Here is a 20313-nt window from a genome sequence, read left to right on the forward strand (position 1 = left end):
CTGCTCTTCCCTTCCAGCCAAGGCCAGACCCTGAGAGTCAGCACTTGGGGGCGCCACGTTCTCAGCATCCCCACTCTCCCTCCCTGTCCCCAGTGCTAGGAGACCGTAACCTTGGAATCTGTAGAGGGCATTAAGCTCGTGTTGGTTTTCCTTCTGCAACCTGGATACCGATTCTCTTTTTCCATCTACCTTCTCCAAGCTACAGTACCTCATTCCTGTGTCCTGGAGGTTACAGATTTTTCTGCCTCTTCCCTAGGAGTTTAACACTATTGTTACTTCCAAGTGAGGGGTTCAGGGAAGTATGTGATAGTCCATGCCCTTCTCTCCATGGGAATACTGTCTGGGGGCTCCCTCCAGGCTCCTGCTCTACCCCCAACATTTCTCTACATCACCTGTGGAAGGAAGGACACACCCCTCTGTCTGGATCCTTGAGCTATTTGAGCCCGGTGCCTGGACTTTGCAGTGTGCCAGGATGTTAGCTGGTTTGTTTTGTTCTTTCCTAAGTGTAGGTGTTGGTCCTCTTTGTACCACATTCTGTCACAGAGATACTTTCCATGTCCTGTATCTTCTGGAACTGGCTATTCTTTGGAATTGCCATCAGCACGGTATCTGCAACCTCATCTCTGATGACTTCAAGAGAAGTTATGACTTTACAGTTTAGATTTTCTTTTTTTTTTAGATTTTTCTCATTATTAAAATGAAAGCAGTGCTTTATTTTTCAAATGTCTGTATCCCAAGTGGAAGTGGAAATTCTTTTATGGGCGTCCACTTGTTCAAAGATAAATATATGAATAACCAAATTTTTTTAGGTTAACCATGGAGAAACTTTTCTTAAATCCTCATTTTTAAAAGAAATTATCTATCTATATCTATGATCCATGTAGCACACACACATAATTGCAGTGTAGTAACATAGGATTCATCATAACTATAAAAAACCTCAGAAGTATTTACAGATAAACTATAGAATTAAATTTAATATATATTTACATTAAATATATTATTAACAGAGTATAAGCCCATCTAATTTAGTACTGTTTCCCATTTAGAAATTTATTGAATAGAAACTGTTTATTCTGATTTTTACATATACATGTGGTTTTTAATAATCATATTTTTCATGATTAAAATCTTCTCTATGGAGGGGCACTTGGGTAGCTCAGCTGGTTAAGTGTCCAACTCCTGATTTCAGCTCAGGTCATGATCTCAGAGTCCCGAGAACTAGCCCTACAGTGGGCTCCATGCTGGGCAAAGAATATGCCCTTTCCCTCTGCCCATTACCCCACTCCCATGCATGCACATGCTCTCTATCTAGAATAAATAAATAAGTCTTTTAAAAGAAATCTTCTCTATTAAATTAGACCATTAGTATGGCTCAGTTTATATTTGTTTTTGTCTTGCTAAATTGGAAGATATTTAATTTCTAATTCTGCAACGAAATATACAATACCCCATGGAATGCATCTATCCCACATTAACATGATAAACCCGTGAGTGACGTGACCTCCAACGCAAGGCTGCTGCAATCATGCAAGCCTCCTTAGTTCTCATATATGGCGTTCAGTCAAAACAGCACCGAAATAATGCATGTGTCCAAGCTTTTTTATTTCACTGCTTTTCTCAAGAGTTTGTGAGGGTTTTTTTTGTTTGTTTGTTTTGCTCTGATTTTGGTTTTGTTTTGTTTTCCTACCGAGATTCACTATTGAGAAACCTAGTTGGTTAACAAAATATTTCTGGAGTCTGTACGATATGACATTTGTCCTCTGGGAGGCATGTGAGACAGGGAAGCTACTCTGCTTCCTGTATAAATTTCAGGTATCTTGCAATACATACAACTGCTATCATTCAGCATTAAATCCAGCTTTGAATTTATGGCAATACAAGCAAAAAAGAAACAATTTACTGACATAATTTTCTTTTTAAAAAGGATGGAACATTTAAAAAGAGAGACTGCTTTCTAGAAAATGCAGAAGTGAACTTTACACGACAGTGATGTATCAGTTTTTGAAATAATGTTGAGAACCTAATATAGTTAACTGCATTAATTTCCTTCATGCTTGTTTTCAGTGACTCAGTAGTGCTATGTTTTATTTCCTTGGTGTATCCTTTTCAAAACAGGAATTCAGAAAGAACAAACTAAAGACCGAAATTCTAGAAAATGCACTGAGCGTTTTGCAAATCAAAAGTACTAAACATTTTTAGTTGGATACTATCACAGTTAAATATTGACAACTTCAATTAGCCCTCTGTGATTGTAATGATTATTATAAATAGGTGGAAATTGTTAGTGAATGTTTTAATGGCACTGTAATATTATATTAAGACTAATAAGGTTTTCTCAACTTGAATGATGATGGGCGTGAATAAATTTGCAGGAACTGAGACAGTGAATAAGATAGAGCCTCAATATAACCCTGGGGGTGTTTACAGAGATTTCATTCTGTGTACAGAGATTAGAGCTCACTGCTTCCCACCAAGTGAACATGGTGTAAACCAGTACTTGTTCGATTGTACAATGAAGCAATCATTTTAATCCCTTTGTGTTAAACCCCTTTTAGTGTTTATTTCTGTATTTATCACTTGTTGATCCATAATATTTTTTTTTCTAAATGTTCTTATTTCAAAGCATCTCCTGGGACCCTTGATTAACTTTTAGTTTGGCGAGCAAGGAATGCCTCCCCAAATCCTATTAATACTGCTTTGGGCCACATCAATTGATAATTCTTAAGACCTTCCTTGTTTTTATTAAGTTTTGATAGTACTAAGGACCACAGAAGTATTTAAAGTACAGTTGTCCCTTGAACAATGTGGAGGTAAGAGGTGCCAACTCCTGAGCAGGTGAAAATCCGCATGTCACTTTTGACTCCTCCAAAACTTAACTAATAGCCTCCTGTTGACCAGAAACCTTACTGATCACACAAACAGTCAATTAGCTCGTGCTTTGCATGTTATATTCATCAGGTACTACACTGTACTGTTTCCCATTCAAGCCAGCTTAAGAACAGAAAATATTATTTAAAAAATCATCAGGAAGCAAATATACACTTACAGTACTGTACTGTATTTATTTCTTTTAGAATCTGCATGGGAGTAGACCCACCCAGTTCAAACCTGTGCTGTGCAAGGGTCATCTGTATTATAAATCCTGGCTTTCATTTTACATCACAGGGAATTCCAAAGATGCTCCTGAAAATATGCAGTCTTTCTTAGGAAATCATTTCAGGCATTCAACATTGCCAAAACTTGCCATGGTGACAGGAGAAACCCAGCTTTATTTGGAGCTGAGTGTAAGACACACACTAACACCCACAAAACTGATAACGAGTGAACACTTTCTTCTTCCCTGGGATATTTCAGCATTTTTACAAGTGAAAGGTGCAACCTAAGTGCCTTAATCTCATGCATCTTCAGCTGACCAAGAAGGGATTGCAAGAAAGTTTCTCTGTAGTCTTTGGAATCTCAGACATTAAATTTGCCAAGGGGCAAGAGTGGAATGTATAGGACTGAGGACTCATCCTAAAATTACATCCATGGAGTGTCACCTGCTGTTCCCCCTCTTCTCTAAGAGGTGTGTCTTAGCAGAACGTGTATTCATCAGCCAGCCTCCTGCTTGCTACTTGAGAGAATCATCAATCATTAAATCAATTAAATCAATCTGCTACCCATGCTGCTCGTGACTCAGAGAGTCGCTCCCGTGAAAAGGAGCCTGGTTTCCAATTAGCAGTTGTCATGTGGTACATCTGCCCTTGTGACTCATTTGAGACTGCTTGTGTGTTTGATGGTTCTCCCATTTGGAGTGGCTTTCACAGATTTGCAGATTTGCCTTAATTTCATCTCTGGGTGATCGTTGCTCCCCCCTTCCCTCATCCACGTTCCTCCTAAAGTAAATGGTGGGCAACCCTGCAGTCATCAGGAATCATTTGTGCATCTCTTATATGCTCTCTTCTGTCCTCTAGGCTCCATAGACAGAGTCGTGGGGAGACAAGCAGGTGTGGGCTCCGCTTATGGAGAATTTGCATTCTAGTGGCAGGCATAATAAATGAGAAAACCTGAAGTGTCTGTGGTGGTTGCAGATTGTGCTAAGTACCTTGGAGAAAATAAACGGATTCCTGATGTGCAAAATGATGGCAGCGCTCTGGTTTAGACTGAAAATATTTCTTGGAGGAAAGATGGAAGAATGAGCAGTAGTCAGCCACAGAAAAACACTTGAGGAAAAGCATCATAGTCAAAGGAGACTATTGTCCTGGTGACCGTGGGTGGAAGCGTGCCCAGCACACTCATGAAAGTGAAGAAAACAAGTCTAGAGCCAAAGGAGCAGTGTGAACAGTCAGAAGAGAGGCAGAGATAAGATCCAAGAGTGAGCAGGTGGGACAATATCTGGCACCTTGTAGCCCAGGATGCTCCTCTAAGGGCGATCAGAAGTCATTGAAGGTTCTCATCAGGGAGGTAGCCTTGTCTGATGTATTCTTCAAGCAGGTTGAGCTGTTGAGTAGAGACCAGGTGGTATGGGGTGTGAGGCAACAGTAGAGGGACATCTGCAACAGGCAAGCAGCTCTGCAGCAGCCAGGGAGGGTGACGTGGTTCTCTGGGGGAGGGGACCTGGGAGGAGACAAGGATCTGAGATGGGGATGGTACACAGGATAGATGGCATCTTGGATGGACATAGAGAGTCAGATAAAGGGGGCATCAGAAGGTCCTAGAGTTTGGCCTCAAAAAATATATCTGATTTGAGTGTCATTTGCCAAGATGGTGGGACGTAAGCTGTGACTTCTCCGTAGAGTCGATCACACCACCCCAAACATATTCAGAGTTCTGGAAATACGCCTAGTTAATTTTCATGTAAACGAGCAATAGAGAAATAGAAGGAAGTTTTATTCAAATTTAATTTTTGCAGTGACCCAGACTGTTCTGTTTGATGTTTACCAATTTTATGATTAAAACACTTAAGAAGTTGTAGGGTGAATAAAGTTTGCTAACGAAAGCCGTTTGGTCTTTTCAGCTCTTCTGTTGTCTTTGTTGAGTTGTGGGTTAGTTGTTGGTGCGACTGGTTTTCTCACCCGAATGTCTGTTCACAGGCTATTACCTCGCACTCTACCACGAGTTTTCTCTTTATCACGGACTCCTGTGATGTGAGGTTGCACATAAATGGAGGAAAAACATGATTAAAATATGTGCTGGTTCTAGACCAGCCTGTGAATCCACGTATTTCTGAGAATGACAAGGAACTGGCTTTTCTTTTTGCAGCCTACATTATAATTTTATCGATCGTTTAGTTTTGGAGGGTGCTCTCTTTCATTAAACCCTACACTGCTTAACTGAGGCTGTGAGTGTTATAGAAAAGCAAAATGATTGAGCAACAGTGAATTTCTGAGTTCAACTCTAGAAAAATTACATGAGAAATAGGCATTGGGTGTTAAACTAGCTTTATCTATACACTTATAGATCCTCTCTGCCCACATAATGGGTAAATGTAGCATTTTCGTCCTTATAGAAATATTCCCAAAGGGACCCACATGCAAAAGTATATTGCTTTATTGACAAGTAGTGGCCACATGATAATTATTTGTTTTTTTATTATTTAATCATTTCTTTGGTTTCAGGATCTTCTTACTGGTTTAAAACTCATGATATTATTTTATCAAATTCATTCCTTGGATGGTAAAACTTAAAAGATTTATCTATTATCTTGCTGGTCTTGCCATTTTTTCCACGGTAAGTCACTGAGGACTAGAGAGGCTAGAACTTGACCAAGTAATGACGGGGGAGGCTCTATGACGTGGCCAACCACGGCTAATCATTCAGGAGAAGCCCAGTCCTCTCAGATTTTGGATCAAAGCTCTAGACACAGGGGAGTGGACGCGAGAAGAGTTCTGGGTGTTAGAAAGGGAAGCGGTTCTGGAAGAGGAAGTGACGCAGGGCTGTTTCCCGCGCCCCAAACTCTGGGGTTCCCTCCGCCTGTTGTTCAGAGTTGTCTCTTCCTGACGTCCCTTCAGGAAATCACAACGAGCCACAGGGGTCCCCTCCCAGCGGGCGCTCGCCTCATTCCCCCAGGGCGGCATGTGCTGCTTTGTAGGATTCTGGTCTGCAAGGAGGCCTTTCGAGCGCTTCCTCCTTACGTCACTGGTGTGCTTTTCAGTTAAAAATATGTATTTCCCTAAATCTTGACATTCTTCTCATTCTTCGCATTGAACGATGGCCCTAACTTTCCACTGGCCCTTCTGTTTCTGCTCCTTTCCAGCCCAACACCGTACCCAGATTTACGCCCAAATGTCTATTTGGTCACAACGTTCGTCCCTTCGCCTCCTTACCCTGGCGCCTCTGCCTAATGTGGCCACTGGTTTTATCAACCAATGTTTTCCCTCAAGCCATTTAATTTGGTCAGTTATAGTCCACCAAATACACGGTGTAAATTATCATTTTCATGTGAGGGATTTCCCTCCCCCCCCCCCCATGTCCTCTCCCCCACTTCTCTCTGCCTTTCGGAGATCCGTCTTCCCACTTCCTTCAGGAGCCACTCAGTCTCCCCCCGCTGCAGAGCCTTCCCTCACTATGTCAATCCATGTTCATTTGTTTGACTTTTATTTTTATTTAGCACTGATTATCCACACGCTTCAATTACAGCACATTTTTCCTTGTATTATTGTTCTTTATGGCCTTTAAACCCAACTAGACTGTTAGTTCTTTGGGATCCCAGGAAATATCACCCATCTTCCACACCTCCTTTCTTTAATCTCCATATAGAACTTAATAAATTGTGTTGGCTCATTTGTTTGTTTTCACATGATTCAATTATTAGGTGATAATGTCCAGTTGTGGGGGGGGGGTGGGGAAAAAACTTAAAGAGATACAAGGGATAGATCTGTGATCATATCTGGTTTTTGATAGTCCATTGAAAATGGAAATTTCATGATTCACTCTTCTGTGTGAACAATATTTGTAAAGAGTTTCTCATTTTCTGCAGATGCACATGATGCATGGATTTGTTAAAAACTTATATTGAGTAAGACTCTGCTAGTTCTTAGAGGATCACAGTCACTCATTGGAAGGAGGTCTTCCCAGAGAATGAGAGGGGTGCACACAAGGAAACTGAAATGCAGTGGAGCCCGTGCTGTGGTAGGGAAGGCACAAGTCAGGGGGCCTTGTTCACACGGTGTCACGTGTCTGACTCGACACCTGACATACTTGTCCCCACTCCTTATTTTTTACTGTGGCTTAAAAACATATAACTTTAAGCTGACAACCTCTTAAGTGTGTGGTTCAGGAGTGTCATATATATTCACAGTGTTGCACAACAGATCTCTAGGACTTTTTCATTTTGCAGATCTGTATACGCTTAAACAGTAATTCCCCTTCTCTCCTCCCTCCAGCCCTTGGCAGCCCCATTTCTACTTTCTGTTTCTGTGATTTTGACTATTTTAGATACACTAAAATCATACGCTATTTGTCCTTTGGGGCCTGGCTTATTTCACTTAGCAAAATGTCTTTGAGGGCCATCCATATTTCAGCCTATGATGGAATTTCCTTTTAGAGTTTCAATGATCTTCCGTTGTATGTAAATACTGCACTTTCTTCCGTCAGTGGACATTTGGAGCGTCCACCTTCCGGGTATTGTGAGTAATGCTACAAATATTGAGTAAAATTTGGTGTGCAAATATTTCTTTGAGTTTTTGCTTTGAATTCTTTTGAATATATATACCCAAAAGTGAGATTACTTGATCATATAGCTTACTCTCTTGTTCTAGTTCCTTGAGGTGTAAAAGTTAAATTATTTATTCGAGATCTTCCTTCTTTTATAATGTAAACATTTAGCTAGCACTGTAATTTTCCCTAACTCCATTTAGTCTACACGGTTTCTGATAAAAAAAAAATCCACTGGCAGTCTGATAGGAGGCTCCCTGAACATTAGAGTTTTTTTTTTTTCCTCTTGCTGTTTTCAAGAGAAAAAAACAAAAAAACATATTATTTTTGTGTTTTTGTCTGTGATAGTTTGATTATAATGTGTCTCAATGTAGGTTTCTTTAGATTTATCCCGGTTGAACCTCTTTGAGCTTCTTTAATTGGTTTTTCCATTTCTTTCTTAAGATTTGGGCAGTTTTCAGCCATTATTTCTTCAAATAGATCCTCTACTTTCGTTTCTCTTTTCTTCTTCTTTCTGGGATACCCATAATGCCCATACTGTTCTGCTGGATGGTCTTCTATAATTCCCTTTTATTCCCCTCTGACTTGATAATTTTAAACGGCCTGTCTTCGTCAAGGTTGCTGGTTCTTTCTTCTGTTTGGTTAAGTCTAATGTTGATCTTCTCTAGTGGATTTGTCAATTCAGTTATGGCATTCTGTACTTCAGAATTTCTGTTTGGTCTTTCTTCATGGTTTCTTTATTGATATTTTTATTTTGTTCATGTATCTTTTTCTTGAGTGGTTTATTTGCATTCTCTTATAATTTAATGAGCAGTCTAATTAGGGTTATTATGAATTCTTTGTTTAGTAATTCATATTTCCATCTTTTAGGGTGGGTTTCTGAAGATTTAAGTTGACCTTTTGATTAATCCACTTTTCCTATTTCTTTGTATGTGGTTTTAATTTCTGTTTCAACTTTGGCATTTTAAACATCAGCCACCTCTCCCAGTTACTGGAACCTGGTTTTATAGAGGGGTATCTTTCAGCAGTTGGCCCAATGAGATATTCCAGAGAATGCTTAGGGCTTTCTGAGGATGTGTACTCTGTGGGCTTGTGCGTGCATCAGGAGAGGTTTGCTGGTTGCTAATCAGGAGCTTCCCTGTAGATCTGCCTGCTGCTGGGGCCTCTCAGATTGAGCTCCCCTTCACTCCCATCTACAGTACTGTGGATTCCAATGTGTTCCACGTGTATTGCCTTTGTTCTCAGGCACCAACCTTGCATCTGTTCCTAACAGCCCTGAGATTCAAGCAAAAGAGAGACCAGTCTCTTGGGCAGCTCTCTAAAAAGTCAGAATATTGGATCCATGGTCCACTGTTCTCTTTCCCTTCACAGGGAGAACTCGGGAGTTGGGACTCTCCTTCTAGTCATGCTCTGTGTCATGGAGGAGATCCTTGGCCGTGAATTTTCCAACCAACTTCAATGCAGTTGGCTTTTGCTTCTCTGGGGTTCAGGAACCTTGTAATTGGTTTCTGTATTTCTTCCAAGGGCAATTTGTCTGTATTGTTGTTAAGTTGGTATCTCCATTGGGGAAGAAGGTTCTAGGGATTCCTATTTTGCCATCTTGAGACATTACTCCTAGACTTGATGATTTTTTTTAAATATAAGCTAAACAGTTGAAGGACTAGTTACTTTAATTCACATCATTCAAAAAGCAGAGAATATTTTTTAAAACATTCTTTTACTTTATTATTGTGCTACCAATTTCTTAGTCTTCTAACAAATAGTATGTTTGGCCTGAATGTTTGTACACAGTTGTAGTTGTTTTGTTTTGTTTTTAATGATATGAGTAGAGTTTTTGAAACCATGCTAGCTAAATTTTAAGTAAAATGCCACATATCATTTTTTTTCACATTTATCTTATTATGTATATGGTTTATTTGCATAGACTTCTGACAGTACAGATATTTTTGTGTAAGAGTATTCATATTAATCTGTAATGTTTCCTTAAGTCTCTATAGTAATCAATACCATAAATGTAGATTTACAATGATCAAATATCTATATGAAAGTGTTTAGTATACAACTTAAGGAGATGATTGAATACTAATAAACATGAGTCAGCAATATCTTTTTGTAAAGGGACAGAGGAAATGTATTCAACTTCAGGACTAATAAAAGGAGTCAGTACAGAAAGAAACAAACATGATCAGGTTTGGCTCAAGGGACATTGTTTGCTAAATCATGTTATATAACACCAAGCCAAGGAAAAGATAACTAAAATAATCAGTATATTTTACTAAAAATACATTTTTCAATAAGTTCCTTGATTCGGTCAGTTAATCTGATTATTTGGCCTATTGAATATTAAGAATTTCAATTAAATCTGAATATTTTGTATTTGCTTATTTTTAAAAAAGCAAAAACATATTAATGTAAAATCATGTGTTAAATATTCGTATGTTTACATATAGTCACACGTATTAAATGTCTATATTTTATTTAATAAGTATTCCCATTAATCTACCTGATATATAAATTAAACAATCTAAGATACTTTAAGAAATTATTGTCGTTGTTATCATTTTAAATATATAATTTATATAATTGACCTTTTATTCAGAAGCTCTAGAAAAGACAATAAATGTGGTTACTGTCAGATTATTTTTATGTAATTGAGGTTAAGTTCAAGTGTAAGGTTTGACATTTAAATTGACATAAAATTGACATTTTAATGTTCTGATTTTCTGCACTATATGTGTGCCTAGTAAAATTTTAATTGGAAAAAATTTCTTTAATTTGTAATAAATATCTCTATGTCAAAGAAGACTGGCACAATTTTAGCTTAAGTGATCACTCTCATCATGAAGAAAAGCAAAAAAATCATCCATATACACATTACTAAAGATCCTACATTAGACAGAATGCTTCTCTTTTCACTGCATGTGAAAGGATGTTTAGCAATATGTCACTAGGGATGGTTAATTTTCATAGCATTTATTCTTTATTAATGGAAAGTATGAGAACATGTTATTTAGCAGCTAAAATATTTTTATCTAGTAATTATGGCCATTTTGCCATAATTTGTTAGCTTTTTATCCATTTATCAATTCAATAAACATATACATGCTTATTCTAGGCCATGTGCTAGGTGCATGCTATGTACAGATTGCCTTAGTTAGCTCTGCCTGCTATAACAAAACACCACAAACTGCGTGGCTTCAACAACAGACATTTATTTCTCACTGTTCCAGAAGCTGGGAAGGCCAAGACCCAGGTGGTGGCATATTTGGTTCCTGGTGACAGTCTGCTTCCTGGCTTGTAAACAGCCACCTTCTCAGTGTGTGCTCACATGGCCTGTCCTAGAGTGTGCGCGTGGAGAGAGGTCTCTTTTTCCCGTCACATAAGGGCACTAACCCCTTCATGAGGTCTCACCCTCATGAATCTATCTAAACCTAATCATCTCTCAAAGACCTCACCTCCAAAAACCACCACCTTGGGGACTAGAGCTTCAACATACACATTTTGGGGGTTGAGGGACACCCAAACATCCAGCCTATCGCACTAACGAGGAAGAAAGAGCCAGTTTGTGTTCCCCTGGAGCCTATGGTTTAATTGGGGAAACTGAGCAAGTTGCAGCACCAGGAGCAATCTTAACTTTGATATGTAAACAGAGCTCTGCCGTGTGGTGATGGGGCACATAATTCACTGATATTCAGAAGGCAGAGTGTGTAGCCCGGTGAGGCCGTTTCCTGGCCTTGTGAACTTGCAGAAATTACTTTCCCTCTCTCCATGAATGAGGATGTTGGACAAGATCAGTGCTCCTCACAGTTTTCTGCAGGACACTGCTGCCCTGTGTTATTCATGGGGAGTCTGCAGACCAAAATGGTCCCGTAATCAAATACATTTTGGAAATCCTTCAAATAAAACTGAAGAGGATTCATCTCTGCAGGATTCCTCTGTGCCTTTAATATACTATAATACTTTCAAATCTCTGAGAAAGATAAAATATTTTATTTCCCCAAATTTATGCTCTGACTTCCCTTGACCCTATACACACAATCCCTTATGCTTTAAAGAATCCTTATGATCTACTAAATGGGAAGAATAGAGAAAACCTTTATTATGTGGACTTAACATGCCCACAGTTTACAGATAAGAGAAAATATTTTTAGCTCCACGTACATGCTAAATCACTTAGACAATGATTTAAAAAGTAGTTTCTTTTCTTTACTTCAGTTGCTGTTATATTAATTATGGAGTTTTCTCTATACACACTCTGTTGTCATGGAGATGTATTGACTCATAAAACAATGTAATGGAGAAGTCTGAATGTGCAGGGTGACACTTGTAATGTTTATGCCTATGTGATCATGGCATCTGACATTTATTTCATGGATTGTCAACCTCCCGTGGCATCTCCCTAAGTGAAAGTGTGATGTCTTTATTCACCTATTTTCCAATACAGTGTCTGACCTTTAATGCGAGTTTTGATTTATGGGTTTACAGGGACTATCAGTAACACTTCTGTTTTAGGATATATCTTCCCAAGTGCACATAAAGAAAGGTTTTTTATCCACCAGTTTTGTGTGAGGGGATAGTTATTACTAATTTAGTTTCCAAAAAAATGGGCCTATTTTTTTCTTTTCCATATTTAGGACTAGCCCATGTACCCCTATAGTGCTGCTGATGACCTACCTAGTATTTAATAAAGCTCACAGATCTGCAAATGTTCTTTGACCTCTTTGCCCTTGTCAGCTAATCCAGCTCTAGTGATCTCTCCATTCAGGTCTGCTTTCCTCTGTGTTTTTTTATCTTGATTATTGTTTTGAGCAGTGCAGCTCGAATAACATACTTATTTTCTTTTAAGTTGTGAACTTTGAAAATCATACATTATGCCAGTCAAAATGAGGACAATGCCAAGTTGACAAAAAAAATGCTCAGCGTTGTCTCAACTATGTCTACACAAGCTCACTTTTCCTGCTCCCCACATTTGACAATCATTGCATGTTTATCATGGATTTCAAAATTATTTTCATTTTCAAGATTTAGCAAAGCATTCTCTGGTTTACCTAATAAATTTAGGATAATGGTTATAATGCCTTCCAGAGACTCCATGAGGCTTCTTGTTATTTTCTGGTTCATAACTTCCACATTTGATGGTCAGTGGTAGATAAAGCCATTAGGCTGTAGTTTTGATCAAACTAGGATACTTGTCTTTTTTAATGGCTTTTTTTTTTTTTTAATATTCTTTGCCCTCTCAGGGTAGACACATAGGGAGATACTTTTTTGGCTGCCTTCTACATCTAATCCCAACTTTATAAATCAACGCATTTCAAAATGTCCACACATTTTTACATGTGAAAGTGTTAGAATGTACATCTGTGGCTGATATGGTACAAATGCCAGCTACATAAAATATTTCTCCTGTGTCATTGCTTGTTTATAGCAATAGGTCTAAAGCTTTAGAACACTCAACAATTACCTTCATTATCACATGTAATCAGGATACCTCATGGTTCAGAATCAGGTGGCTCATGAACCACCTTGTAAAGAAACCTAGCTTTATAGCATTTGCTGTTTCATCATTTATGGTATAGAATGTAAATATGCCGTACATTGAAAACCTAGAAATATTTTCTATAAAAACTTTTGCTTACAATATGGCAATATACCCTACCAGATGTCTCTCCTTTGGAAAAATTAATTTTGAATTTTCCTGCCAGATGGTTTTGTATCACAACTTCATTTTAGAGAAGTTCTGTTATTTGTATAGCTCTTCCAACGTGTCTCGTTCTGTGTCTAAATCAATACTTTTTAGTTGACCGGCTTTATGACTGACTGTCACGGGTGTGATGCTTACCATTACCCATGACTTACCATTAAAAATCAGTTTTGCTCCAACAACTTTCTTCTAAAACTCTTCTCTTTCTAGGTGTCGTGAAGAGTGATGATATATGCACGTATGGACTTAAACTGACCTTCCTTCCTGCTCATATTTATTTTCCTACCTTCTTCTATCTTCTTTATATTTCTCGCTGATTAGCATAATGAGCACATGCAAATAATCTGACCTTTCTCTGTACTGAAAATCCTTCAGCTTACCTCCTCCTTCTGTCCCCTACTGGTCAGAAAGCCCATTGTTCTGTCCGCTAAGGGACAACTTGTTGCCTCATATTGTTACCAGCATTTCTGGGGCTGCTTCCCCCTCCTTCTCCGTTTTCCTATTTGAGCCCATAATGCACAGGGTTGCTCTTTCTCTAGACAGTTTACCCTGATGCTGTAATCACAGGAGATGGTGCGGCTCCTCTGTGTGTGAACACGGCTGCCTGGGAAGGCATTTCAAACCCAGCTGGTTTGGGGGTCTGAATCTGCCACACCTTTAACTCTCCCCTCTGCTAGAATCTTGGTTTTCTCCTAAACCCAAAAATAAGAATCTTCCACTCATGACACAGATCCACTGTTTTCACTGCGACTTGACTGTGTTGCCGGCGGCACTGCATCATTAGGAGAGAAACGTGATGTATGGATCATAGTCGGGCTCTAGCCCAGGGTAGTTCAACAAATACTTGTGGATGATCGTATCAATCACTTCTTTACTTGTCTATATGTAAATATAAGTAGATGCTATTACTAGGAAGTGTCCCTAGAGATACCGGATATCCTAGTGCTGTTAACATCTGCCGTCTACTGGAGACCTAGGGACACTGAGAGTGAGGAAGATGTGTCCTGTCTACAGTTCAAATATCTGGGTCTGCATAAAACTGCTTCCTGAGTCTTATCACATCAAATCCTGATTAAAAGGACTTTTGTATGTTTTTAGTTTATTAAGAAAATATATTGTAATTCCTATAGGTACGGATAACTGCAAGTTATTATTTTTTCCAGAGGATGAATGAGATTTACACATAGAATTTAAGAAAGGAGAAATGAAAATGAATTAACATATAATAAATGCATACGAATCACCATGTACTAAACAAATACACTAGGTAAAAGCCTATTATATCATATATGTAAAAAGATGGGTGTTTCATAACTAGAATTTAATTTTGAATTACTTATTGCATTTTTTTAAATTTCAAAATATGTTATCAGCTTATTTTGAACATTTTTGGGTTATCAATAGTCTCTGGTCTCTGAATGCTCTTGAAGTATACCAAAATGATGATGTGGCATCAGTATAAATCGGCTTTTTAGTATTTCAAATTGTAATTAAATTTATACCAAAGGTATTTTAAGTCCCAACCGCCCCCCCCCCCCCCAGGAGCAAATAAAAAATTAGTGCTAGGTGGTAGGTGATCTTGTTAAGCTGTGATAAGAGAAAAGGTGAATTTTAAATAAAATATATATTCTAGGGTTAAGAAAAACATAAATTAGACTTATACTAATAAAACAAGGTAAAGCCCTAAGTGATTGTATTTTTGTGTATTTAGTAACGTTATCATCTATAAATATAAAGCCCAACTGTCTAGAAATTTAGCGCTGGGCTTGAGAGATGGGTTTACATACATACCTGTACCTGGGAACTCGACCTGTTAATCTGACTTCGCTCTGCCCTTTCCTTAATCTCAGACACAGGGGGTCAGGATCAGAGCAACATAGAGCATCCAGGATGACAATAGGCCGTCTTCAGCACGTGTGGTTTCCCCACGAGCTGCCCATGCAGGATCTCTAATCCGGATCCAGGCCTGATGCATGAGTGGGAACCATGTGGCCTCACACTGACTCCTGCTCTCAGAAGCACTGCACTTGCTGGAGCCCCTCTGGGAACCCTTAGTAATCTTACCTTTGCGTGTTTTTTAAGTGGAGTTTGATGGGACAGCGGGGTGTGAACAGGAGCAGAGATGTGCCAGCCCACAGGTGTGGACACGGCCTTGCGTGCAGGGCAAGCCACACGCACCCTCATTCTGCCCTGGGACCCACAGTTGCGCAGCTGGGGGCCCTGCCTAGACCTGTTCTTCCATTTCCTACCAGGTTTTGCCTCTGCATTGATTAAGGCGACCCCTGCTTCCCCATCTCAGCCATATCACCCGGAGTCCCCAGCCCCTATCAGTTCACTAATCTGACCAGTTCATTCCTGTTAGTGTCATGACCCAGAACTCAAGTGTACATCCAAGGTCACATGGAGAATTTTAAGCTGGGCTGCTCGAATGTCCTTCCTGATCCATTACCCTGCAAAACCCATCAGTCCCGGGTAACCTGGAATGAGATCGGACGTAGCACACTGATGAAAAGGATTATTTGCAATCCCCACGCCTTTAGAATCATTTCAAATGCATTTTTGTATTCTATAAAACACCATAGCTGCCTATTTTGTCTGTCTGTGCTATGGGGTTTATACGGAGAGGTATCTCTGCTAACTCACTAATTTCTCTATATTTTAGGCTGAGTGCCAGTATTATGTGATACATTACAAAAATTGTTAGTGCCCTAACTGAAGGCAATCCCATCAAGAAAAGTGCCTGATTAAAAAAAAAAAAAAAAAAAAAAAAAAAAAAAAAAAGAAAAGTGCCTGATTATAGCCTTAGGATCGGTAAATATTGGCCTGTTTACTGAGAACACTGAGAATTTTGTTGTCTTTAAATGAGAGAGAGAGAAAAAAAATATCTCTCTATATATAATTATACATATATATATACTATATATTTTTTATATATATATAAAATATTTGTTCTCGTGTTATGTTTTTCTGGAAGGGTAGAGTTCCCAGATTCACACTTAAAATTTTTCATAAAGATGGCCAACTCTAGGGGATCCCTGGGTGGCTCAGCAGTTTAGCAGCTGCCTTTGGCCCAGGGTATGATCCCGGGGTCCTGGGATCGAGTCCCGCATCAGGGTCCCCGCAGGGAGTCTGCTTCTCCCCGTACCTGTGTCTCTGCCTCTCTCTGTCTCTCTATGTCCATCATGAATAAATAAATAAAATCTTAAAAAAAAAAAGATGGACAACTCTGCTTGAAGAACAGCAGGAGAGCACTGTCATGGGTCTTGCATGTCAAAAGAAATGTGACCCTAAAGGCCCTTCTGAAGTGTGCATGTGTCGGCATTGGAGTGTGCAACGGGGAACGTGGAAGTGGCCATTGTATTGTTTAAGGAGAACCTTGATTGACTCGTGCTGGATGTGGAATGTAGTCATGGTCAGGAGGTAGATAATAACTGACCTAAAGTCCCCTGATGTCTCATTGGTAGGACAACGAGAGAAATAATCAAGGTCGTTGTTCACTTCGTCAGGAGGAGAGCAACAGGGGAAAGAACTGTTTTATTATTCAAAAAACCAGGAATATCGTTTATGTTATGTGCTTCCTAAGCCCGTGTCTCTGCCTTTCTGCAGCCGTGGGCCTCGCTGCGTGCCAAGAACCAGCCATTCCCAGCAATGGCATCAAAATCGGAGACCGGTACATGGTGAACGATGTGCTCTCCTTTCAGTGTGAACCGGGGTACACCTTGCAGGTACCTTCCTTCTGCGTGTCGGGAATACAGAGGGTTGGCGTGGGAATCCTTGGGCGGCTCGGGGACGCCAGTGCCAGAGAGCTGCACCCAGAGGGCTGCTTTAGCTGCTCTCCTGCTGTTTGCAAATCGGAGTCGTCACACGGAGCCACGCGTGCTCCTGATGTTCATTATAGCGTGGAAATAACTCCTGATGACAAAGCTCTCTTCCGCAGTTCCGCACCCTGTTTTCGTAATTATTTTATTTCCAGACGTATGTTCCCCCCGTGAGCATGCAGATGAAATTCTAAGGCACAGAGTGTTGACATGAGTCGCGTTCATGGCGCTCCTGTGGCCTCCAGTGCAAGGGCCGCCCTGAGCCCCGAGTGTGTCCCGCAGGGCCCACGGCGGTGGGGCCGTCGCCGTCCGCTACCTTCTCTAGCAGGTGCTGCGGTGCCCAGGTCACTCCGGGGACTATCGAGGAGTCTCCATCGTTTTTTAGAAGTTTGTATAAAAGTTTTTTCAGACTTTTATAGCCCAATGTGTACCAACATTCATCATTTTTTCCGTTACTGTGTTTTCCGGGCTGATCATAAACAAGCGCACTGGCGAAACAGCGTCTCGGGGTCGCGTGGCCTGATGGCTCCGATTGCCGCTGCCAGCGACGATGTCGGTAATCTCAGCGCGCAGGCTACAACGGCCGGTAGGAAGAGTCACGCCTAATTATGTGTCTCGCCTTCGTTTATTTCGGGTAATAGAGTACCTTTTTGGGTGAACGCTCATTACCACGTTGAAGCGGATTGTATTTTAAGGACAAAGGTCTTAGTTCTGTCCTCCAACAGTTCTGTAGCAAAGTTTTAACAGACGAGTGTGGGAAAGAAAGCAGCAGGCAAGAGTCGCAGAGGACACGGCGGCGCGTGGGGACCGCGGGGAGGTCCTTCCCGGCACCGGGGCACCGTCCATGCTGGAGCCCGGGGCACAGGCACGGGTGGTGCGGGCCCCAGAGCCACGCTTGCCGCCCCCCGCCCCCCACCCCGGCCGGCAGGGCCTTTCCCGCACCTTCAGGCCCGGAGCACGTCGGTGGGCAAGTGCCCGAAGCCTCCTGAGCTGACCGTTTAAGGCAAATCCCAGCCGTGTTCCGGTCTGGAGAATTCCAAGGCTCGGCCCAAGGGCTTTGTTTGTAGGGAGCCCCCCCGCACCAGTCTACTTGGATGTGCCATTAGTATGTCCCCCCCCCTTTTTTTACTTGCTTTATACTCAAAAACACACTCCCACACGTCAATCCTTGCTTCTCTGTGGGGTGTTCGCCGCCTCCTACCCTCCATGGTGTTGCTGAGCGGCTACCCTGAGGACCTTTTACAAATGACTCCTTTGCAGCCCTCAGAGAAGGAGACAGAAAGGAGGGTCCCGTAGGGTCCTGGCTTACAAAGGGCTGTTGAATCAGGGCTGGCGGACGAGGCCGGGATGCACCTGTGGCACCTGCACCTGCACCTGCAGAGCCCTAGCCCCGCTCATTAGCTCCGGTTACAAATGCAAACCAGGCTCTTCCTCCGTCCTTCTGCGGGGGGGCGGGGGGGGGCGGGAGCAGCGCTGACTCCACGAGCTGCTGGCTTTGCCTTCACGGGAGCCAAACAGGGGCCCGGGTTTTTTTTTTTTTTTTTTTAAGTTGCTTAGTGTCAGCAGCACAGTTGTCAACACATTAATGTACCCGGATGTACAGCACCTGTGGCGACCCGCATGCCTTGCACACTTCGCACACTGCTGTGCCTGGACGTGCCCGCCCGGGGAGCCTCCTGGACCGGGGACGAGGGTGCCGGCCCCGACACTCAGACGGAACCCTGGATTCCCCTCTTCCCCAGGCCGGTTTCAGTGCTTCTTTACAAGACAAAACGATGAAAATCCTTATGTTAAACTAGTAACTACATAGAGTCCTGTCTCGTGTTGGATCCATTGTATACATTTCAGCTGGAATCACTAATATGAAACGTCTGTGCCAAAATCCATGAGAGAGTCTGACCGGGGCTGGTAACCGATGGCTCTCCTCTGGGCAGGCATCTATAACTGCCTTTGGAGGCCTTTGCACTTTACGTTTTCCATAATTCAGGAAGAAATCCATTAAAGATAATTTAACGGACCACAAAATGAGCGCACACCCAGCGTGAACTTTAGCAGGAGCCGTACCGCACGGAATGTCTTCTCTAAGAATAAATATAGCCTCTTTTTGCTGTAATGACTTTTTAACATATCAGAAAGTATGAGAAAATGAGTTTTGTGGCAGATGAATCGAGGATGAAATGTTCCCGAGCCTGGGGAATCAGTCTGTCGTTGGTAACTGCATTAGCGCAACTTCTTGTTTGATGCGTCCCCAGCGTGCCCACGAGTATTTAGCATAAACTAAAGATTTGTTTCCAATTGCCTCTGTGCCGGTTGTGGGCGGCAGGTGGGAACTCACAGCATCAGCGCGCAGGGCGGAGAGGACCACCGAGGCCCAAGGAAGAAAAAAAAATAAAAAACTATGGTCTGCACAGAGGTGCTCTTTACTGGCTTCCCTTCTAGCGTGAGAGGGATTTCGTCACAAAATGTTCAGAATTTAACCTGCTGCTGTGTGATTAACCGGATATAATAGGACGGGTTTGTTTTACTTTTTTTTAAGATTGAAAGTTGAAAACTTCATATATTTAAAGGATAAAGAGACCGTGGGCGATGTGGATTAATTTTATTGCCGCCACAATCATTTGGGAGTTTGTGAGGCTGTGTGATAGTAACACGACTATCAGGCCTCCTGCTTCTCTGATGGAGGAACCGACCCAGTTCTCTGTGGGACCGTGTGAGTCGTGGGTGAACGGGAAGCACGAGGGGAAGCGAAGATGCCTTTCGTGAGCACATTACGTATCTCTGACCTTCCCCCCTCGGGACCAGTACCTAGTGTTCACAGCCTCCCAGACCGAAAGTCGTAACTTCTGATGATTAAAAAATAGAAAAAAAGATGTGTTTCGCCCAAGCCATCCCGTTGAGCAGGGAAAGGGGCATGTCCCAAATAGTCACCGAGAGGGACCCAGCAAGATTTGGGTTTCAGCGAGAAGAATTACAATGGTCATGGGTTTTGTTTTTTTTCTACCTTGATTCCAAGTATGTGATTCATGGACAAACGTTAGTGCAATACGTTGCATGATGCCTGGTGTGTCGTTTATAAAGGGAACCACAGAAAGTACGGACGTCCTCGCAGCGGAACTTTGCACGCTCTTCCTTTGGTCCTGTGAGCCTTACCTCCTT

General features: G+C 41.4%; 1 protein-coding gene across 2 annotated transcripts in view; it reads left to right on the plus strand.

Moving 5' to 3' along the window:
• Nucleotides 1-20313, plus strand: part of CSMD1 (CUB and Sushi multiple domains 1) — a 1871666-nt gene that overhangs the window by 1671126 nt on the left and 180227 nt on the right. For both annotated transcript variants that reach the window (XM_072763911.1, XM_072763912.1), the window contains exon 38: nucleotides 16946-17064. In XM_072763911.1, the coding sequence (XP_072620012.1) occupies nucleotides 16946-17064 (119 nt within the window). The remainder of the gene's footprint in view (nucleotides 1-16945; nucleotides 17065-20313) is intronic.

This window comes from Vulpes vulpes, chromosome 7 (assembly GCF_048418805.1).
Source record: "Vulpes vulpes isolate BD-2025 chromosome 7, VulVul3, whole genome shotgun sequence".
NCBI lineage: Eukaryota > Metazoa > Chordata > Mammalia > Carnivora > Canidae > Vulpes > Vulpes vulpes.